Genomic DNA, 19526 nt, shown 5'->3' with positions numbered 1-19526 from the left:
CTGATTAACAACTCTTGCTGAAAAAGGTTCAGTGTAACCTGAAAGGATAAAGATGCTCACAAAACTTGTTTTATTTGTAACTATTTCAACCCTTTAAAGGACGAAGAAGACAAAAAGCGAGAAACAAATTGATCACTTGGTGCTCAAACTCCGAATGACGTAGGGAAGAATGCCGCCGTGGTCATAATATGCCAGTTCCACCTGCGCACATTTTCCATTTAAACCAAGTCTCAGACAAATTGAAATTTGATTTCAGAGATCGAGATTATAATTTTGTTAGCTACATAGTTTACCTCTGTATCAAACCGTAGAGTGCAAACAAAGGATTTGCCAGTGTCAGTGGTTACAGTGACGTCTTGACCGGGTCTAATGTCACTGACTTTGGTAGGAAGGTGGACTGTATAGCGTTCATGACCAGTAAGTCCAAGGGTATCTGCGTCCTCCCCGGCCTTGAAACACAGGGGAATGATCCCCATTCCAGCCAAGTTACTGCGGTGGATTCTCTCAAAGCTCTTGGCAGTTACAGCTTTCACTCCCTAATTTGTGGTTACCTCAGTTACGATACACATGATATAATCATAATCTGATAACCGTTGTAATTAAAGTGAACTTACCAAAAGCAAGGGACCCTTTGCAGCCCAATCCCGAGAGCTACCACTTCCATATTCAGCACCAGCCAGGATGACCGTATCCTGTCCAGCGGTCTTGTATCTCTGAAAGTAAAGCCTTTGGTGAACAGTTAAGCACTTAGGTAAGGGTATAGTTGAACATTTAATGACGCTGTGTGACGATTCTACTTACACTTGCTGCATCAAAAACAGTAAGTTTCTCCCCAGTCGGAATGTGAACAGTCTTGGGACCAACTTCTCCGTCCGCGAGCTTGTTAACTATACGGATGCTTGCAAAGGTACCACGAGCCATCACCTCATCGTTGCCCCTTCGACTTCCATATGAGTTGAAGTCCTCTTGGCTCACACCATTGTCTATGAGAAACTTTGCAGCAGGACTATCTTTTTGAATATCCCCCGCTGGAGAGATGTGGTCTGTTGTTATGCTATCTCCAAAGTTCAGTAAGCAGTAAGCATCTTTCACTTCACGTGGACCAGGTGGATTTGCGGTCATATTCTTGAAGTTTCATGGATATACGTAGAGTTTGAATCCCAAGAATATAACGTCGAACTCGTTGCAGGAAGTTCATTCCACAGGGGATTTCCCTCTGTTATTGTCTTGTACGTGCTCTTGAACATGTCTGATAATACGTTACTTTGAACAACCTAATGCACAAAGTATCAGGAAAATTGACAAGGAACGTTTAAAGTGTCAGAGACATAACTGTAAATGACTCATCCTCCTAGCATGTGGTCAATGTACCTGAGCAATTTCCTCATTGGTTGGCCATATGTCCCTCAAGTACACACTTTTGTCATCTCTTCCGGTTCCTATCGGTTCTTTCTCAAAGTCAATGTCAACCTGTATTTAAAAAAGTTTGATGTTAAGAAACAACCACATGAAAACTAAAGAAGGCAGATAGCATTCAGTGAGGCTAGTAAGAGAATCTATATCACTCAAGTATATATGTTGTCAATGTAGTGATATGATCCATACCACCCTAATTAAGGATATCCAAAACACATAAACACAAACATCTACACAACAGAGATCCCCGGAGTCAATGATTGAAAAGATCAAAAAGTACTAACCGTTCCAGCAAGAGCATAAGCAACAACTAATGGCGGTGATGCAAGATAGTTTGCTCTTGTTAGTGGATGAACACGTCCTTCAAAGTTTTGGTTCCCAGAAAGCACAGAAGCAACTACAACATCTGTGACAGGAAGCAGGGAAAAAAGCAAGCAAAGGTGAGTTTCAAAGCGCACTTATTGATCTCTGGGAAAACACAATTTGTTGAGGTTACTGGTGACTAAAAGTGAAATATGGATCAAGGAGATTCCAGAGACGAGGGAATACAGTGCAAACTCTTAAATAAAATGCTGCTTGCAATTTCAATGAAAGTTCATAAACAAAATAACACTGTTACCATTATTTTTAATAGCAGATTCAACCGACTTTTTAAGGTTGCCAGAGTTCCCGATGAATGTAGTGCAACCATAGCCGAAAATTTGAAATCCTTGCTTGTCCAGGTACTCTTGAAGCCCACTGCAGAGAAGGCAAAAGTTGAGTTAAGATCGGATGAAGTATCTAGAAGGGAAATATAATGGACTCCAACCGACCTTTGATCCAAATATTTGGTGACAACCCCAGAACCTGGAGCAAGACTTGTCTTAACCCATGGCTTTACCTGAATTAAAATGTCGGTGACAGTCATTATAGGATTTATACAGCAGGTTGCCTCAGGGCTAAACTAGGTAAAGAAAGATGGAAACTCACCATCAGACCAAGATCATAAGCTTTTTTAGCAACAAGTGCAGCCCCAAGCATGACACTAGGGTTTGATGTGTTTGTACAGCTCGTAATTGCCGCAATCACAACACTACCATGTTTGAGCTCAGCAGGTAATTTTTCTTCGAACAAGAACTTAACAGTATCCTCTTGTTTTTCCTTTGGTATTGCAAAACCCTTTAGGAAAAAGATACAACGTCTTACAGGCATCCAACTTAAAAAATAAAGTTCCTAGGTCCTTAAAGGTTGAATTTTCAAACCACAAGTTGTATCTCACCTTGAATCCAACAGGATTGTCAAGGCATGCATGCCAGTCAGCTTTCATATCTTTCAGAAGCACTCGGTCGTGAGGCCTGTTTTACAGAAAGTATAAGAAATGGGAAAGGGAAACCATGTTTTTCCAAAAAAAAATGATGATTTATAGAAGTGAAGGTAACCTTTTAGGCCCAGAAATACACGGTTCAACATGTCCCAGATCCAACTGCAGATAAGATGTATATGCTCTTTCTTGCTGGGGCTGAAAAGTAAACCATTTGGGTTTTAGAATTTATTTCATAATAGAAATTAAAAAAAATACTACCATAAACTGAGCCAAGAATGTCCATACCTCACTGTAGTCCACAAACATATTGTTAGCACGCAAGTAAGATTCTATCATTGCCACCTAAATAACCACCAACTTGTTAATCAAGTGAGCCTCACACACCATAAAATAACAAATAAAGCATGCTGAATAATAAAACCAATTTGAGTAAAAGGGAGCTACTAAAAACATTTTGTTAGACTGTTTAGGAAATTAGAGTATTGCAATCAGGGAAAGCATCAGCACACAAACCACAGGAAAACAGATCTTGAAACTAAAATCACATTTTCTTCATGATGATTCAATTTTACCACAAAAAAAAAAAAAAAAATTGAGAACCCTCACAGTTTCATCGCTTCTTCCTGTCAACTTCAGGTACTCCAAGGTAACATGGTCCACTGGGAAGAAACCCATAGTTGCTCCATACTCGGGAGACATATTTGCAATCGTGGCTCTATCAGCCAGTGACAGTTTACTCATTCCCTCACCTTCATATGGAGACAACGACGATAGCATTAGTTATCTGAACAAGGAATTATCCACAACTGAAAGTCATAGTCAGGCATCCATGAATCTCACCATAAAATTCAACAAACTTGCTGACAACGCCATGCTTCCTTAAGATTTGAGTCACCGTGAGAACCAAGTCAGTGGTAGTAACCCCTTCTCTCAACTTTCCATCCAACTTAAATCCAACCACACCAGGTAATACCATGCTCATGGGCTATAAAATTTTTGAAGTACCAAATCAACGGCAGAGAAAATTTGCCATATGCATGTGACCAAAACAAGACACGCCAATAACAAACTGTGAATGTACAGATACAGAGCAAATGGAGCTCACCTGACCAAGCATTGCTGCCTCTGCCTCGATTCCTCCAACACCCCACCCAGCGACTCCTAGTCCATCAATCATGGTGGTGTGGGAATCGGTGCCAACAACGCTATCAGGGTAGAGGAATCCACCGGAGTTGAAAACAACACGCCCAAGGTATTCCAAGTTGACCTTGAGGCAGGAGTATAAAAAGGAAACATCACCAGAGAGACAGTAGTTCAACAGGCTAATACTCTTTAGTCACACTTACGTTCCAGTTAAAAAACTGTTGATATTTGCAACAAGGAAAACGGACCATCACACGATATATATTCCCAAATTAGAATTACAGTAGCATATTGTACCTGATGTACAATTCCAGATCCAGGAGGAACCACCAGCATGTTGTGGAAGGCTGATGAACCCCACTTAAGGAAGGCAAATCTTTCTTTGTTCCTCTTGAATTCATACTCCTCAATTATCAGCCGGGCCTTATCTGTTCCCGCTGCGTCAACTTGGACTGAGTGATCAATGACAAGATCAACAGGAACCTGTATACAGATATGTACAGGAAATTGTGAGACCAGTTAGCAACTGACCAAACTGTTCTTTTTCATAAGAGAACATACGACCAACAGCTACTTCAACACGTCAAAACCGAAAGCGATAAGAGAATTGACTAACCAATGGATTAATCTTGTTAGGATCACTACCAAGATTCTTCATTGCGTCCCTCATAGAAGCAAGATCAACTAGAGCTGGTACTCCAGTAACGCCCTGGGAAAGAAAACCCAAAGACACTGTCAAGTAGGTAAAGCAAGAATACAAGTTAGCATTTAGAGCAAGAATACAAGTTAGCATTTAGACTAAAGTGAAATGCTAAACTAGACACCTGTAAAATAACACGGGCTGGCTTGAAGGCGGTTTCGACTTGCTTAGTAGATGTATTCTCCCAGTCAATGATCTTCTCAACGTCATCCTTTGTGACTTGATAGTTGTCACAATTACGAATTGCCGACTCCAATAGTATCCTTATAGAGTATGGCAATCTATCTACAATATTCAAAACAAAGTGTTACGTACCTTCATTAGAAATCCATTACAACGGAACTGATGGAGGGAATTATATACAGCAAAGCAGTTTTCGAGGAACCATACCAATTCTTGGATCGTTCAAAGCTGGTAAGGAGTAGTACTTTCCATACTCTCCACCACCAGGCTTAGGAAGACTTGTCAAAATATCCTTGTAGGCATGCTCAGAAGCACTGTTCTTTGCCTTCTTACGAGGCTTCTCTTTTGCACGGTGAGGAGCAAATTCTACCTGCTCAGGAGGAGAGCGAACCTGTTGGTTCAAGACACAAACAGATGTGTCTGGGTTGCTCAAATCAGCACTGTTCTTTGCCTTCTTACGAGGCTTCTCTTTTGCACGGTGAGGAGCAAATTCTACCTGCTCAGGAGGAGAGCGAACCTGTTGGTTCAAGACACAAACAGATGTGTCTGGGTTGCTCAAATCAGCAGAGGCTTTCCTGGTTACGCAAAACAAGAAATTTGGTCCGTGTGAATACTTAAGCATAGACCATCCGGAGCAGATGGCCTTCTCTTCAAGACACAAACAGATGTGTCTGGGTTGCTCAAATCAGCACTGTTCTTTGCCTTCTTACGAGGCTTCTCTTTTGCACTGTTTTGTCCTCCAAGTATAGACCTGCTCAGTCATCAATGGGTAGTCATTTTCTGGAGGGTTTTTCACTAAGAACAAAAAACTTCTCTCGACAGTAGGAAGAAATTCTTCAGAGAGACTCCATGGCTGGACACTGAATATGTCAGGACTAAGGGTGGGAATCCCGTCCAGGGTTCTGTTCAGTAGAGCTGAACATAACTTCTCGTCCGTTTTTTCAAATCCGTCGACTATGCACGGGCCAGCACCGCCGGATGCCATCTTGCCCGACATTTGTTCAGGTCCTTCGGAGCAGTATCAATGGAACAAACAACAACCTCTCCGATCCAGCCCTGCGATAAAGAAATTAGAATACAATCGAAATTCATGGCTATGGCGTCTGGATAATCACTTCCCGCTAAAGAATAATAGGAAAATCTAGAGGGAGAAAATCAATTGCAGGAGTTCAATCGAGATTTACCAGATTCCATAGCAAGCAATGAGAAGAAAAAAACAATTGATGTTCGTTGATTCTTTCTTTATTTTTCCACCCCCACAACGTTCTTTAAAGCCAAGAAAGTCCCGAGAATCCTCGAGAAAAGAGCGGAATAGAAAGGTTGGAGAATTTTCGTCTCTGAGTGGGAATCGTAGAGGGTTTTAGAGAAGTAATCTAGGGTTTTTATATCAGAAGGAGGACTCGAGCTCTGAGTTTCTCTCTGTATCTCTCCTTCTATGGTGATAATGGTGGATTTGGTAAAAGGAAGATAGAGAAGGGTTTTAGAAAGGGGGAAAGACCGTTGATGCTCCGAGTTAAAAACCAATTAGAAAAAAGTGAAACTGGCCTTTTTATGTTATTAAAACTAATCATCCTTTTAATTTCTTCCCAATCTCACGTCACACTATTATTCTTCTGTCTCTCTTATGAAAAACAATGAAAATGTCTACTCATTTCTGATTTCCCCAGTCTTAACCGTTTACTCATTACAGTGACAGACAAATCTCGTCTCTCTTCTTCAAATCGTCTCTCTTCTTTGACGATTCACCACTTCTCTCGTCGGCGATTCCGGAATGAGCACACCCACCACGTCCGGTTCGGCGGCGGAGCCGACTAAACAAGCAAGGTCGTCGAGCGCGGCAGCTAGGTCATCCTCCAATTCCGGCTCCCTCACTTCTATCCAAGCCATGGCGGAGCTGAAGTAGAAGATCCTCACCTCTATCTTTTAAGCTCGCCGATCGGGACACATACCAGTCTATCTCTCCCGAAACCCTACCCATGGTTCTCAACTGATTCGTGCTCCGATCCCAAACCCGCCGTGAAAAAAGAGTGCCTCCACCTCCTCTCCTACGTTTGTAGTATACGTTTCGGTTCCACGGCTGCGCTCAGGTAGTTGAACGGTTGAAGGATTCCGATTCCGGAGCTATGGATGCTTGACTTTTGGTGCTTTGTCTGGGATTTATCTCAAGGGAAAAGAAGAAGGGAGCAATACCGGTGCAGCCTCATCGGCGGTGGGTCTTTTCGTTAATGCCATTGTTCGAGGCAATGGGAGAGCAGAACAAAGTGGTACAGTCTGGTGGCCAGTCCTCCTAAATCTTCTTTCCAAAAGCTTTGCCCTAGAATCTGCAAGCTGTTGAGCAATTCCAGTTTCTTAGCTAAGGCTTCCTCAGGTTTGCGTGTAACCCTTAGTCTCTTCGTCAATGCGCTCGATGCTTGCTGTGGTAAATGGACGAATAGCTTGATTTTTGAACTTAATGCCAGTCTTGAGAACAAAGGCATTAGTCAACATGTTGGAAGCTTTAGTCAATAGGTCTGTGTCTTCATATTTGGGGGGCTCAATTGTATGTTGCAGCTTTCTTGGAAAGATGTTCTCTAGATTACATAAGGATATCCATTTCATCACCTGAACTCACTGCTTGAGGTTTAGTCTTAATCCGACAACTTTTATTCTTGGTGTTGCTGCAGTTTATTGTTTTTTTCTTGGTTAAACGAGATCCGGTGAAATTTTGGTTTTTTTAAATCTCTCTCTTTACTTCTGGTAAATCAATGCCAGTAGGTTCAGTGATTAAACTTGTTTTTGAAAAAGAGAAGTAAAAAACATTAACTCTGGTTCAGGTGGGAGCCATTGCGTCTCAAAGCTTGGAGTCATTGGTAGAAAGTATTCATGATTGCTTTGGAAGGTACAGATTGGGTAACACGAAAGGCTTGGGCTAAGATTTGTGAAATCAGCCGAACCGAGTTTTCCATGGTTTATCAACGCCTTCGAGTTGAGCTTGAAGAAAAAGTAAAGGAATAGATTGACCGATACTATATGATTTGAGACATAATGGAAAAGAGGAACATGGATGGGTAATGAAATATACATTGATACATTACAGGGAGGAATTAAATAGCAAGGGGTTGGTTGAAGAAAGTGAAGGTGCTCGTATGATTTTCCTCGAAGGCTTCAACATCCCACTCATAGTTGTTAAGAGTGACGGTGGTTTTAACTAGGCCTCAACAGATCTGACTGCTCTTTGGTGGGTTATCTTTCAGTTAGTTCTTCTTTAGGTTCTGTATTCTAGTAGCACTCTTTGGATATATATTTCATATATTATGACTTTTTGTCTGTATTTGCTGAAGTGTGTGGCTTGACCTGAACTTGCGTAATGTTTTAATGAATTGTCTGCTGATGCTAAATCTGCCTGGCCCAGGTATCGGCTTAGTGAAGAGAAAGCTGAGTGGATCATATATGTGACCGATGTTGGCCAGCAGCAGCACTTTAATATGTTCTTCAAAGTAGGGTTGATGAATTTTTATTGTTTTTTTTTACGTGTCTTGCTTATAACTCTCAGTCGTAACAGTGCTGTGGTTATCCTGTTACTATGAATCAGGCTGCCAGGAAAGCTGGTTGGCTTACAGACAGTGATAAAACTTACCCTAGAGTTGACCATGTTGGTTTTGGTCTCGTCCTCGGGGAAGATAACAAGCGATTTAGAACTCGGTGTGCAGAAGTAGTCCGCCTAGTTGATTTGCTAGACGAGGCCAAGACTCGCAGTAAAATTGCCCTTATTGAGCGCGGTATCTAACTTTGTGTCAGCACTCTTTACGTTTTGAACTGTTGAACCGCTCACTTGTTCAGTTATTATGTGGTCTTATCTTGCCTTGTTCTCTGTTTAGGCAAGGACAAAGAATGGACTCCTGAGGAGCTGGACCAAACAGCTGAGGCAGTTGGATATGGTGCGGTGAAGTAAGTAATGTCTTTATCCTCCTCGTTTTGGTGATGTTTGTAATCAAGCCTGCACAAATGTGATGAGTGTTCTACCAGATGTTTTGATAGTGGTTTTAGTAATTTCATGCTACTGCTAACTTGCGGTTTTGTTTAATTTCTTTCTTAGGTATGCTGACCTGAAGAACAACAGAACGACAAATTATATTTTCAGCTTCGATCAAATGCTTAGTGGCAAGGTACTGGAATTTGCCACCTAGTGTGCATATTGCATTTATGCTCAACCTACACATGCTCATTGGTCACATGTCATGAGCAGGGAAATACAGCCGTGTACCTTCTTTACGCCCATGCTCGGATCTATTCAATCATCACTAAGTCTGGCAAAGACATAGATGAGCTGAAAAAGGTATTTTAGCCGCATGAACACCGATGGCTTAATTACTTTTTGGTTTTCTGTTCTTCCTCTTGGCTGCACCTGAACTTTCCAATTGCCTCCAACTTGGATATTAAAGGAATTGCTATTTAAAATCTAGTTGCTTTGAAAGCAATCACAATTGTCAGTAGTTTTTTTAACTGCCAACTCCATGCCAGTGTCTACATTAATCATTTAGTTCTTGGAAGTCTTAAGATTTAATTTTTTGCACACCCTAAGCCCTTTTGTCTTAATTTTTCTTCCTTGGGTTTGTTCTATCTAATTTCACATTTTCATAAATAAGATAGAACAAAGACTGTTATAAGTTTACCATAAACAGTATGATAAAGAGAAAGTTCTTACGTTTCAACACCTGTTTTGTTGCAGACAGGAAAGCTAGCATTGAATCATGCAGAAGAGCGAGCACTGGGGCTTCACTTGCTTCGATTTGCGGAGGTGATTTGCGGAGGTAACGCATGCTCATCAGATACTACTATCTCATTTGACTTGTTTTTCGTGGTAAGAAGATGATCAATTGCAAAACACATGTGTGAACGATTTGCAGACGGTGGTGGAAGCTTGCTCCAACTTGTTGCCGAGCGTGCTGTGCGAGTACCTCTACGATTTATCTGACCGCTACACCACATTCTACTCAGATTGTCAGGTGTGCATTCCCGACATTCGATGTTTCTATTTAATATTGTGAGATCAGAATAAAGAAGAGGACAGAAGCATTCTTGAATCTATGTTTGAGTCCTTATGGAGCGGAGTTGGCTTCTTTGGTCCGTTCTGGGATCATATACTGAGTTATTGGAAAGTTAGTCTGGAAAATCCAAAACATGTGCTTTTTATGAGGTACGATGAAATGAAGACAGATCCTACCGGTCAGCTCATGAAAATTGCGGAGTTCTTGGGTTGTCCCTTCTCCGGGGAAGAAGAAAAGAATGGATCTGTTGAAAAGATCTTGGAGATGTGTTCGCTGCCTAACCTGATCAGTTTGGAGGTTAACAAGACCGGAACATCGATCAATGGCATGGATTACAAAAACCATTTCCGCAAAGGGATAGTTGGTGATTGGAAGAATCATCTAACTCCGGAAATGGGGAACAAAATCGACATGATCATGGAGGAGAGACTCAAAGATTCCGGTTTGAAGTTCTGAGTTATGTTTTGGAATGCATTTTTGTAATAAATAATTAGCTTGTTTCTTTGATGTAAGGTGAGTTATGTTTTAGAATCCATTGTTGTAATAATAAGTAGCTTGTTCCTTTAAGGTTCATGTTTTAATATTCTAAGTAATGTCATGTGTTGTTGTTTCATTTGTGTTTCCTATAATAAGAGTACCTTCCTTTGATTTATGATTTAAGAGCTATCCTTATTATCAACCCTAGCTATATGTTTATACTTTCTACTAGGGAATTAACCTGCATATTTGTGCAGGGTTATGTTTTAAAATTTTTTTTGGTTAAATAAGAATTGATGACAATAATTATTTAACAAAAATAAAAATAAATAAAATTGATGACAGTTATATAACAATACATATATAAATATTATTCAACATATATTTACTTATATCTATATTCATCAAACAAGATTTTCAGCTAATTTTGTTATGCGATTTAGTTATTAGTAGTTTTTAAATATGAAAGTGATATGATATTAATGTATATATATTATGATATTAATATATATATATACTATGATATTAATATATATATATACACTTATATACATATCATAGATTAGAATCTAAATATATATATATATAAAAATTTATTTATTAAATACAAATTTAATTGTAAATATTTTATTAGAGATCAAACTATCACTTTTAGTTAATAAATTTTATAATATGTGTTTAATAATAATTATTTATAAGATTGTCAAAATAAAAATCCGTCTACTTAATATATTTTGGTAATTTAGTAAAATATTTTTTTCGAGCAACCTGTAAAAAATACAATTTTAAAATTTGAAAACTAAGATTTCAGTTTTTTTACAAAAATAATTGAATAGATTTTCAAAAATAATACTAATAAATTATGAAAATACAAATAAAAAATATTGCAAAAGTTAAAAAAAAATTAATATAATATGGATTGATTATTATTTAAATAATATATTATATATTAATATTTTAAAAAGTAAAGAAACTAAATACATTTTTGATTTATTTCCATATATATTCAAAATAAATGTGTGACTTCTATATTTTTCTATTTTTTACAAAGGAATATTTAATTAAACTTTCTATATTTGTAAAGTTTAGTTATGTAATATCTTATAAGTAAAAATTTATTTAAGTAATATTTTATTAATAAATATTTATTTATGCAAAATATTTTGTAATATCTTATAAATTAAGGTTCATTTTAAAAAAAATGTCTAGTTAAATAATAAGATAGAGATATAATATATGCCAGAAGCAAGAAATGGGATTTCCTTAAATATTCTGAGTAATGTCATGTGTTGTTTCATTTGTGTTTCCTATAAATTTTTTTTTTTTTGTTAAAGATCATTTGTGTTTCCTATAATAAGAATACCTTCCTTTTGTGTATGATTTAAGAGCTATCCTTATTATCATCCCTTTGTTTATATATTATATTAACAGTGGGAAAAAAAATATATTATATTAACCAGAAGCAAGAAATGGAACTTCTCCTTAAGCATGCATCTCAAGATTAATTTCCTTGTTAATAAAAAAAAAGATTAATTTCCTTGTCCTGATCGAACTTCTTGATGAATTAAATACAGATCAAAGAATGTTCCATCAAAGATAAACAAATATAGTTCTTTAAAGAAATTATTTTGAAGCAATCGAGTAATAAAGATCTATGAATCCAGTGGCAGAACCAGAAATTTTTTTTCATTGAGGGGCATAAATAAATTATTAAAGATACATATTATTTCATGAGTGAAGGTATTACTATCTACTTTATTAAAACAGAAGCACATTTAGTATTTGCATCCAAACACTCCCAAAATTTTTTTTATAATATTTTATTTTATTTTTATATTTAATTTCCGAAAATTAGTTATTAATTTAGATATTTTTAGATTTCCTAAAATCTAGGTCATCTTTAATTTAAATTTCAAATTATTAGTAATTTAATTAAATTTAGTTACAAAAATTTGCATTCAATTTAATTTAAATTCAAAAAAATTATAATTAAATTTTATTACGAAAATTTAGATAATAATTTTAATACTTTAGAATTTTTTAAATACAGAAAAGATTTAATTTAAAATTTAAAATTTAAATAAATTTTTTATAAAAATGCATAGTAAATAAATATTTTATCGTATTTTATCATAAACAATCGGTCTAAAATATCAAATATTTGAGATTAATAAATATTTGTATTATACAATAATATGATCGAGCTGATTAGAGTTATATATATATATATATATTTAAGGTCCATGAGTTAATTTATTAAAACATGTAAGATATTAAGATGATTTAAGACAATTAAACTAACAGGTTAGCCCGTTTATATATATATATATATATATATATATACATTTTTTTAATAGCACAAATAGTAAATAAATATCTTATTATATTTTTTCATAATCAGTTGGTCCAAATATTCCATATTAGTAATTATTTATAGGGTTATACAATTATAATTATATATAGTCTTATACGGGTTAGTTCGTCAAAACATGTAAGATATTAAAAAAGATTTAAGACAACTAAACGGATAAATTAGCAAATTCATAGATATATAGATTGTTTATGTGTAAATCTAAATTCACATAATAACAAAGTTTATAATTAATATTAGATCAATGTATACTTAATTAACGTATACTCTTATTCTACTAATATACAAATTTTACTGTTTAAAATTAAAATATGATAACAATTTTTTGATTTTAAAAAATAAATAACAAAAATAAATTATATCTAAACAAAAAAGATAAATGCAACTTATATTAGAAATAAAAAATAAAACATTCTCGTGCGGACGCACGGGGTTAAAATCTAGTCTATTATATTAAAACAGAAACACTTTTAGTGTTTGCATCCAAACACTTTAAAACATGATTTATATTTAATTCTGGAAATTATTGAAAATTTTAATTTTTTTTAGATTTCATTAAATATAGATAATTTAGATTTGATTTGATTTGATTTAAAATAATAAATCAGATATTAATTTAGATTTGATTTAAATATTTTAATTTAAATAATTTCTTTATTATTAAAAAACCTTTATCAAAAATACCAATACTTTTTTGAAAATATAATTTACATATAGAAAATAATGGTCATATTTAAAATATAAAATATTTATGATGATGTAAATGATATGATATTTATGTTGATTATATAAAACATTTACGATTATGATTTATATATAAATTAATGATAAAATAATGGATAAGAATCAAATGTATAATTTAAATATTAAAACATATTTTTAATAAACCATAGAACTGAAAATATATATAAAAACCAGGTTAAAAATATTTTGGTAGCTAAAATTACTAATTTTGAATCATACATGTATACCCAAAAATATATTTTTTCATACAAAAAAACAGAAATAATTAATTAAAATTTATTGCATACACTTATTTTAGATTAAAATTTAGAAAACTATATAAGATATTCTATGCTAAATAAAATATCATTCATACATTTTAAATTTTTAATAAATTTTTATATTATATGATAATATGAACAGATAAGTTAGAATTATGCTTTTATAATTATTATTTTTTTGGATTAATATGAACAGACGTGTTAAAATTATATTTTTATAATTATAGTTATCTTTAATAGTATAAAAAATTAAATTAACAAAAAAAAAATTATATCTAAAAACAAAAAAAAAAATTTCACTTATTATAAAAATATATCTATAAAATATTTATATCTAAATTCAAAAAACATAAATTGTATTACAAAATTCGTTAAACAAGAAAAACAATTCCCGTACGGACGCACAAGGTTAGAATCTAGTTAGGCTTTAATAAACTACACCAACTTTTTAAAATTTATTGGGGCGAATGACTCTGATTTAATGTAAGTGGCTCTATCACTATAACGAACCAATAGGTCAAGAGAGGATGATCTTGCTGGAGGATCCTTGTGTATGCTGTTGTTAATTCAAATAAATACCAGCAAACGTCAATAATCTTTGTATTTTTTTTTTTTGGTGATGAAAACAAGATGATTTTGCAACTGCAACCAAATAAATACCAGGATGATATAAAGGTGCAAAACTCAGGTGAGAATGGATCAGAAGGAGCAGTTGGTGGTGTATTCACTACAACTGCAGCCAAGAGCTCGTAAAAGCTTGGTGATTTCTTTTCATCTTCTGGCTTTAATTAAGGGAAACAGCAGATGACACATTCTAGCTGTGCTTCCGTGTAACGAAAAATACGAAACCTAGGCTTTGATTGGTAACTTGCGGAATGGTGGAATTGCGTTTTTAAACACAATTCCGTAAGTTTTTTGCCAATCAACAAAAATTCGTGTAATGAAAAAATACACACAACTTAACAAAAATACAAAGGAAAAGTCATTCCGCAGAAAAGCGACTTATAAGGCGCTTAATTTATTCCGCAAGATTTTTTCCGCAATTCCGCCATTCCGCAAAGTTATCAATCAAAGCCCTAATAAGATTTGAAAATGATTTTCATTCGGACATGTGGTTGTACGTTCCAACAAATGTGTCTCTCTGTCCCCATTGAATTAAGACTTAGGAGCATCTTCATTGGTGAGAATTTCTAAGAATATTTCAAACAATAAAAATATTAATATTTAAATATAGTTGACTTATGTAATTTAATTTAATTTAAAAATAAAAAAATAAACCAATGAAAAAGAAGCAAGTGTTAAATGAAATTTTCATATTTATCTCAAAAAAATTTTCATTAAAGAAAAGATTCCACTTCTCTTTTTTATTTATTATTATTTTTATGTTGAGATACCACTTGAAAAACCACTTAATAAATACTTATTAGAGATACTATGACTTACCATAATACCAAAATCTGAGATTTTAACTTTTCTTTAATGGTCTACAAGGAGTTTGGATATGCATGTACACAGAATGAACACAAAATATGGGTAAAAGAGTAAAACGAAAATGTTTTCTTTGGAAAATATTTTTTATTTATTTTATTTCTAACAGCTTTGGATATAAATAGAGAAAAATCCATTGACATGTTTATAAATAGCAGTGATATACTGTTCAAGAGTTGTATTAACTTGTCGAGTCCATATGTCAAGTGAATACCATCACTAGTGATTTTGATGATGATTTTCAACTTTGTGGACTTCAACTAAGTTAAGCTTAAAACACTTACTCATGTGTACCTTGACTATCTGTATATGCCGCAGGAGATGATAATGTTGTTTCGGATTTGCTTATCGAATCTAGACTGGATCTTCGATTATATGAGTCAAATGTTTATAATGATGATGGTCCATTGTCAGTGAAAGTTACGAGTCTGATTCAGGAGATAAACAACACTAAGAGCCTTCACTTTTCTATGATTATCTTGTAATTCTGCCCAATTTTGACTCAGCAGTTAGCTCCAAATCTTCTCATCAATTTCTTGTTAACTCACTCCAAAACTGAAGTGTTTGACATGTTGAACTGAATAAACGTTTATAGTTAGAAATGAGAAAGATCTAAAATACTAAACAACTTTAACTAAAAAAAATTATAAAAACAATAGTAAATTGTTGTAATGCAAAATTTGTACATGAATATAATATCAATTTATTAGATGATTTCGCTTATGAAAACGATATTCAGGCTTTTGAGGTTTTGAATTCGTGATCTCAGTTATCACACAAATTGTCAAATTAATTATGTATTTTTTTGGATCATACTTTTAGTATTCAAAACCTAACCAAACTCAAATATGAACCTGAACCAAAAAAACTTTCAAAGCAAACTGAAATGAGCTACAGCAGTGTGAATGTGTGGCAGACATATGATTTTTTTTTTCCAGTTTGATAACCAAAGATTGTCATGAATCTCTGTTTAGTCTGAGTGTTTATACTTTAGCATCCCCATCTGAACACGTTATCTTCTCTTTCATTTGTAAAATTTTTTTTCAACACACTCCAGAGAACACCTCTCCACAAAGACAAACTGGTCTCCAAATACGATATCGACGTATGATTTTCTGCTCCAACGGTAGACTCCATCATTAGTGGGTACTTCTCTTTGGGTGTAGTTGCAAGAGGTTTAGTCAGGGTTTCAGTTTTTTTTTTTTTAATTTGATTTTAATCAACTATCAGTGTTAATTATCAATTTTTTGGCACTATTTTAAATAGTCTGATGACTAACCATTTTAATGATAGAGTTAAATGCATTTTTGGGACTTTTAAAATTTGGATATTTAAATAACCCATCTCTAGTTAAAATAGACTAATGTATTTATTTTGCCCAAAGGTATACCAGTTATTGTAAGTTTGATGAAATTTTGATAACCATTAACAAAAAGTTTTAAACATAATACTATTTTTCAACAATAAAGTTTTAAAAAACTGTGACATTTTGAGGAAAAGCTTTTTAAGTAACGGAACTGTTCCGCAACCTAAAATATATCAAACTCAGGAAAAAAAAAATTGAACGGAAAGGATCTGGCCGCATTTAAAATATGGCTTGTCAACCAAGTCTCAAAATTTGTAGAAAAAAATCAATTTAAGGTAACTAAATAAGAATACAATAAATAAATAGTCTTTTTTAAAAGTGATCGACATTCTCTCCAAATAGTAGTCGTCGTCGTTGCTTTATTCTCAAAAAATCCCCAAAAAACATTAGAGCATCTCCAACCATGATACTTATTGGAAGGGTTTATAGGCATTTTTTATTATTTTTTTTTGTTTTTTGAATAGTAGTCATCTCCAACCAAAAATCACCTCCAACCCTAAACCTGTTTTTGAGTATCATCAGAATAAAATAATAATTTTTAGGGAAAATATTGTTAGGAGAGTGTGAGGCGTGTGGTTAACTACAATGGTTGTGAAGATCTATAGCGTCAAAGGGTGAGTGGACATGATACATAGCATCTTGTAGTTTTGAACTATGTTCGTCTAGTTGCTCTGGTCTGTAACTGATTCTCATTTTTAAGTGCAAGTGATACATAACATACCAAGTCATACACGTTCTTAACCTCAACATAGAATCTAAAGTTCATTCTAATTAGCAAGCACGTCAACAGCATCACCACAAACGCCTGGCACATCCACTGAAAAGAAAAACCTCAAAAAAAACAGAGGTTTTACAACAATGGTGCAAAAGGCATATATGGTGGTGACTTTAGGTAGAGAAAAGCATCGAACAGTGAGAGTACACTTCTTCTCCTTGTCCTTATTTCTTGCAGCAATGAGACAGATTCTCCCAGTTTAGGCTGTATTGCTTGTGTTGCGATCATTTGGTTAACTCCATGAACAGCAACCCATTCGTTGGCTTACATGTCTGGATAGATGAGTGGGACTCCATTGCGAAGAAGAACATCACCTGACCAAGAAAGCTCGATCTCATACCCTTTTAGAGCAGTTTGCAGGATCGATCCTTCCCACACCAGTTTGTGAAGATCTTTCCAAGAGAGAAGTTGCCAGATCACATGTTCTCTGAAAATTATATATCTGCCATGTCTCTACGATGAACTCTTTGCATAGCAAATGGCACTGCAAATATATATGGCAAGACAGAAGAAGCATACATTCAGTTTAGATTACAAAAAAGGTTCACCATCTTTTTGCTTATAAATACATCATCAGTTAAGAAAAAGATGAACCAGGTCGTCGCTTACCTGCTGCTGTCTTTGTCAAAATGCTGAAAGGCTTTGTAAAGATTCTCATTGTTTTCAAGCCTGTGCTGGTGATTCTGGTCACATTCCTCGACAGTCTTATCAAAGAGCTTGCTCTGAAAGAAGAAGAAAAAATGGAGACTAAATTACTGAGCCAGAGACTAAACCCACAAGCAGATATGAATCTAAGATAAGATGAAAATGAAACCGACCATACGAGCACTAACGTCAAAACATTTATCTAAAACATTTATCTACGCCTCTTATCTGCTCAATTAATTTGGCCTAAAATTCCCACCGAGTAACCAGAAAGGCTTCTCCCACCGAGTAAAAGTTCTTAATTGATTAATTGCAGAAGCTTGTTATAAGCAAACAGGTAGCTAAACGAAGCAGACTTTTTCCACATAAACCCATAAATCGATTGGCGAGATTTGTTTGGATTATAACAATAAAAACAAAAAATACCCATTGCAACAACATCCATTAAGCAATTACACAACGAAAAATTGGAGGAGAAGAGCTTACAACGCGAGATGTAGAGAGGGAACCGCTAAAGGAAGAAGAATCAAACGACACAAACGAAGAACCAGATTATCCCAAACCTGCACCAGTTCGTCGGTGAAAAAACAGATGAGAAGAAAAATGGTCGAGAAAGAGAAAGCCCGATGAAATTTTTTCTTCCCCACAACAACCTCTCATATGCTAACATCTGTCCAGTGATACTCCACTCATACCGGTTCAGCAAGATCACTCTAATCATACCGTATTACTGAGTATGAGTTATTTTATTAATTTTAAAACCAAAAAAATAAAAACGGGCCCACTTATGAACCCTAAGTAATACCCGTTGGAGATGCTCTTATAGTATGAAGTATATATACACGTACTTTAGCTAGCTATGTCATTATCTTTATAAAACAATCAAAACATGTCATCTAAGATTTACAATAATGAATATTATCTTTATAAAACAATTAAAGTAAATTGACTTTTTTATCACAAAAAATTAAAAACTTTATATTATTCAAATAAAATATTTGGTTTAAGGATTAGGGTTTAGGATTTATTTTTTATTTTTATTTTTTTTTAAATTTAATATTTAGATTTAGGGTTTAGGGTTTAGTTTATATTTTTATTTTCTTTTAAATTAATATTTGGATTTAGGAGTTAGAGTTTAGTTCTTTTTTAAAAAAAATTTATATATTATGGTTTAGAGTTTAGGGATTAGAGTTTATAATTTAAAAATAAATTTTTGATTTTTTATTATTAATTCGTTTTTATTTTATTTTTTTTATTTTTTAATTCATTTTAAATTTTACATGGCATATATTGATTTGTTATAATAGAGAGAGGTGAATAAAGAAATTTACCCCTAGGGATGAATAAAGAAGTTCACCCCTAGAATTATTCATAAAAAAAACTGTTTTACATCTAGATGTTTACAAGTTTAAGAAAAAACACAATTTAAAGAAACTTTTCTAATCTAAATCAGTGTGGACTTGAATCTAGCCAGAGCTGGTATCCATCTTCATATTTTCAATCTCCAAACAGGTGAATAGAGTTGTGTTTTTCATACCTTTGTTTGTCCTCTTTATTGTATAAAATAAATTAAAAATTGCAATCAAACTGAACCAAATTGAAAATTGATATATATATATATATATGAT

The 19526-nt window shown here is 34.2% G+C and overlaps 2 protein-coding genes, 1 long non-coding RNA gene and 1 pseudogene across 3 annotated transcripts; 2 read left to right on the top strand and 2 right to left on the bottom strand.

The window, feature by feature from the left end:
• Positions 1–11: 11 nt before the first annotated feature.
• LOC18029633 (aconitate hydratase 2, mitochondrial) lies at positions 12–5318 on the bottom strand. Its single transcript, XM_024148888.1, is given in 20 exon segments — positions 12–201; positions 294–536; positions 615–713; positions 802–1133; positions 1136–1274; positions 1372–1470; positions 1701–1822; positions 2036–2154; positions 2229–2296; positions 2386–2574; positions 2675–2750; positions 2835–2914; positions 3005–3061; positions 3326–3468; positions 3560–3704; positions 3825–3986; positions 4160–4345; positions 4479–4571; positions 4687–4847; positions 4953–5318. Coding segments are annotated over 18 exon segments (2382 nt in total). The 5' UTR covers positions 4533–4571; positions 4687–4847; positions 4953–5318; the 3' UTR covers positions 12–132.
• A 2781-nt stretch (positions 5319–8099) lies between these two features.
• Positions 8100–9806, top strand: LOC18029631 (annotated as a pseudogene).
• On the top strand, positions 9782–10420 carry LOC18029630 (cytosolic sulfotransferase 3; the record flags this gene model as incomplete). The annotated part of the gene is made up of 1 exon (XM_006413129.2): positions 9782–10420. A coding segment is annotated over one exon (447 nt), but the record flags the coding sequence as incomplete, so codon positions are not given.
• Positions 10421–17153: 6733 nt separating this feature from the next.
• LOC18029629 lies at positions 17154–18703 on the bottom strand. Its single transcript, XR_002896894.1, has 3 exons — positions 18385–18703; positions 17863–17975; positions 17154–17737 (listed from the first exon to the last, which is right to left on the bottom strand). It is a non-coding gene; the product is annotated as an uncharacterized LOC18029629 (long non-coding RNA).
• Between the last annotated feature and the right edge of the window lie 823 nt (positions 18704–19526).

This window comes from Eutrema salsugineum, unplaced genomic scaffold (genome assembly GCF_000478725.1).
Source record: "Eutrema salsugineum unplaced genomic scaffold, Eutsalg1_0 scaffold_1, whole genome shotgun sequence".
Lineage (NCBI taxonomy): Eukaryota > Viridiplantae > Streptophyta > Magnoliopsida > Brassicales > Brassicaceae > Eutrema > Eutrema salsugineum.
The sequence above is the reverse complement of the archived record's forward strand: the minus strand, read 5'-3'. Positions and strand labels throughout refer to the sequence as shown.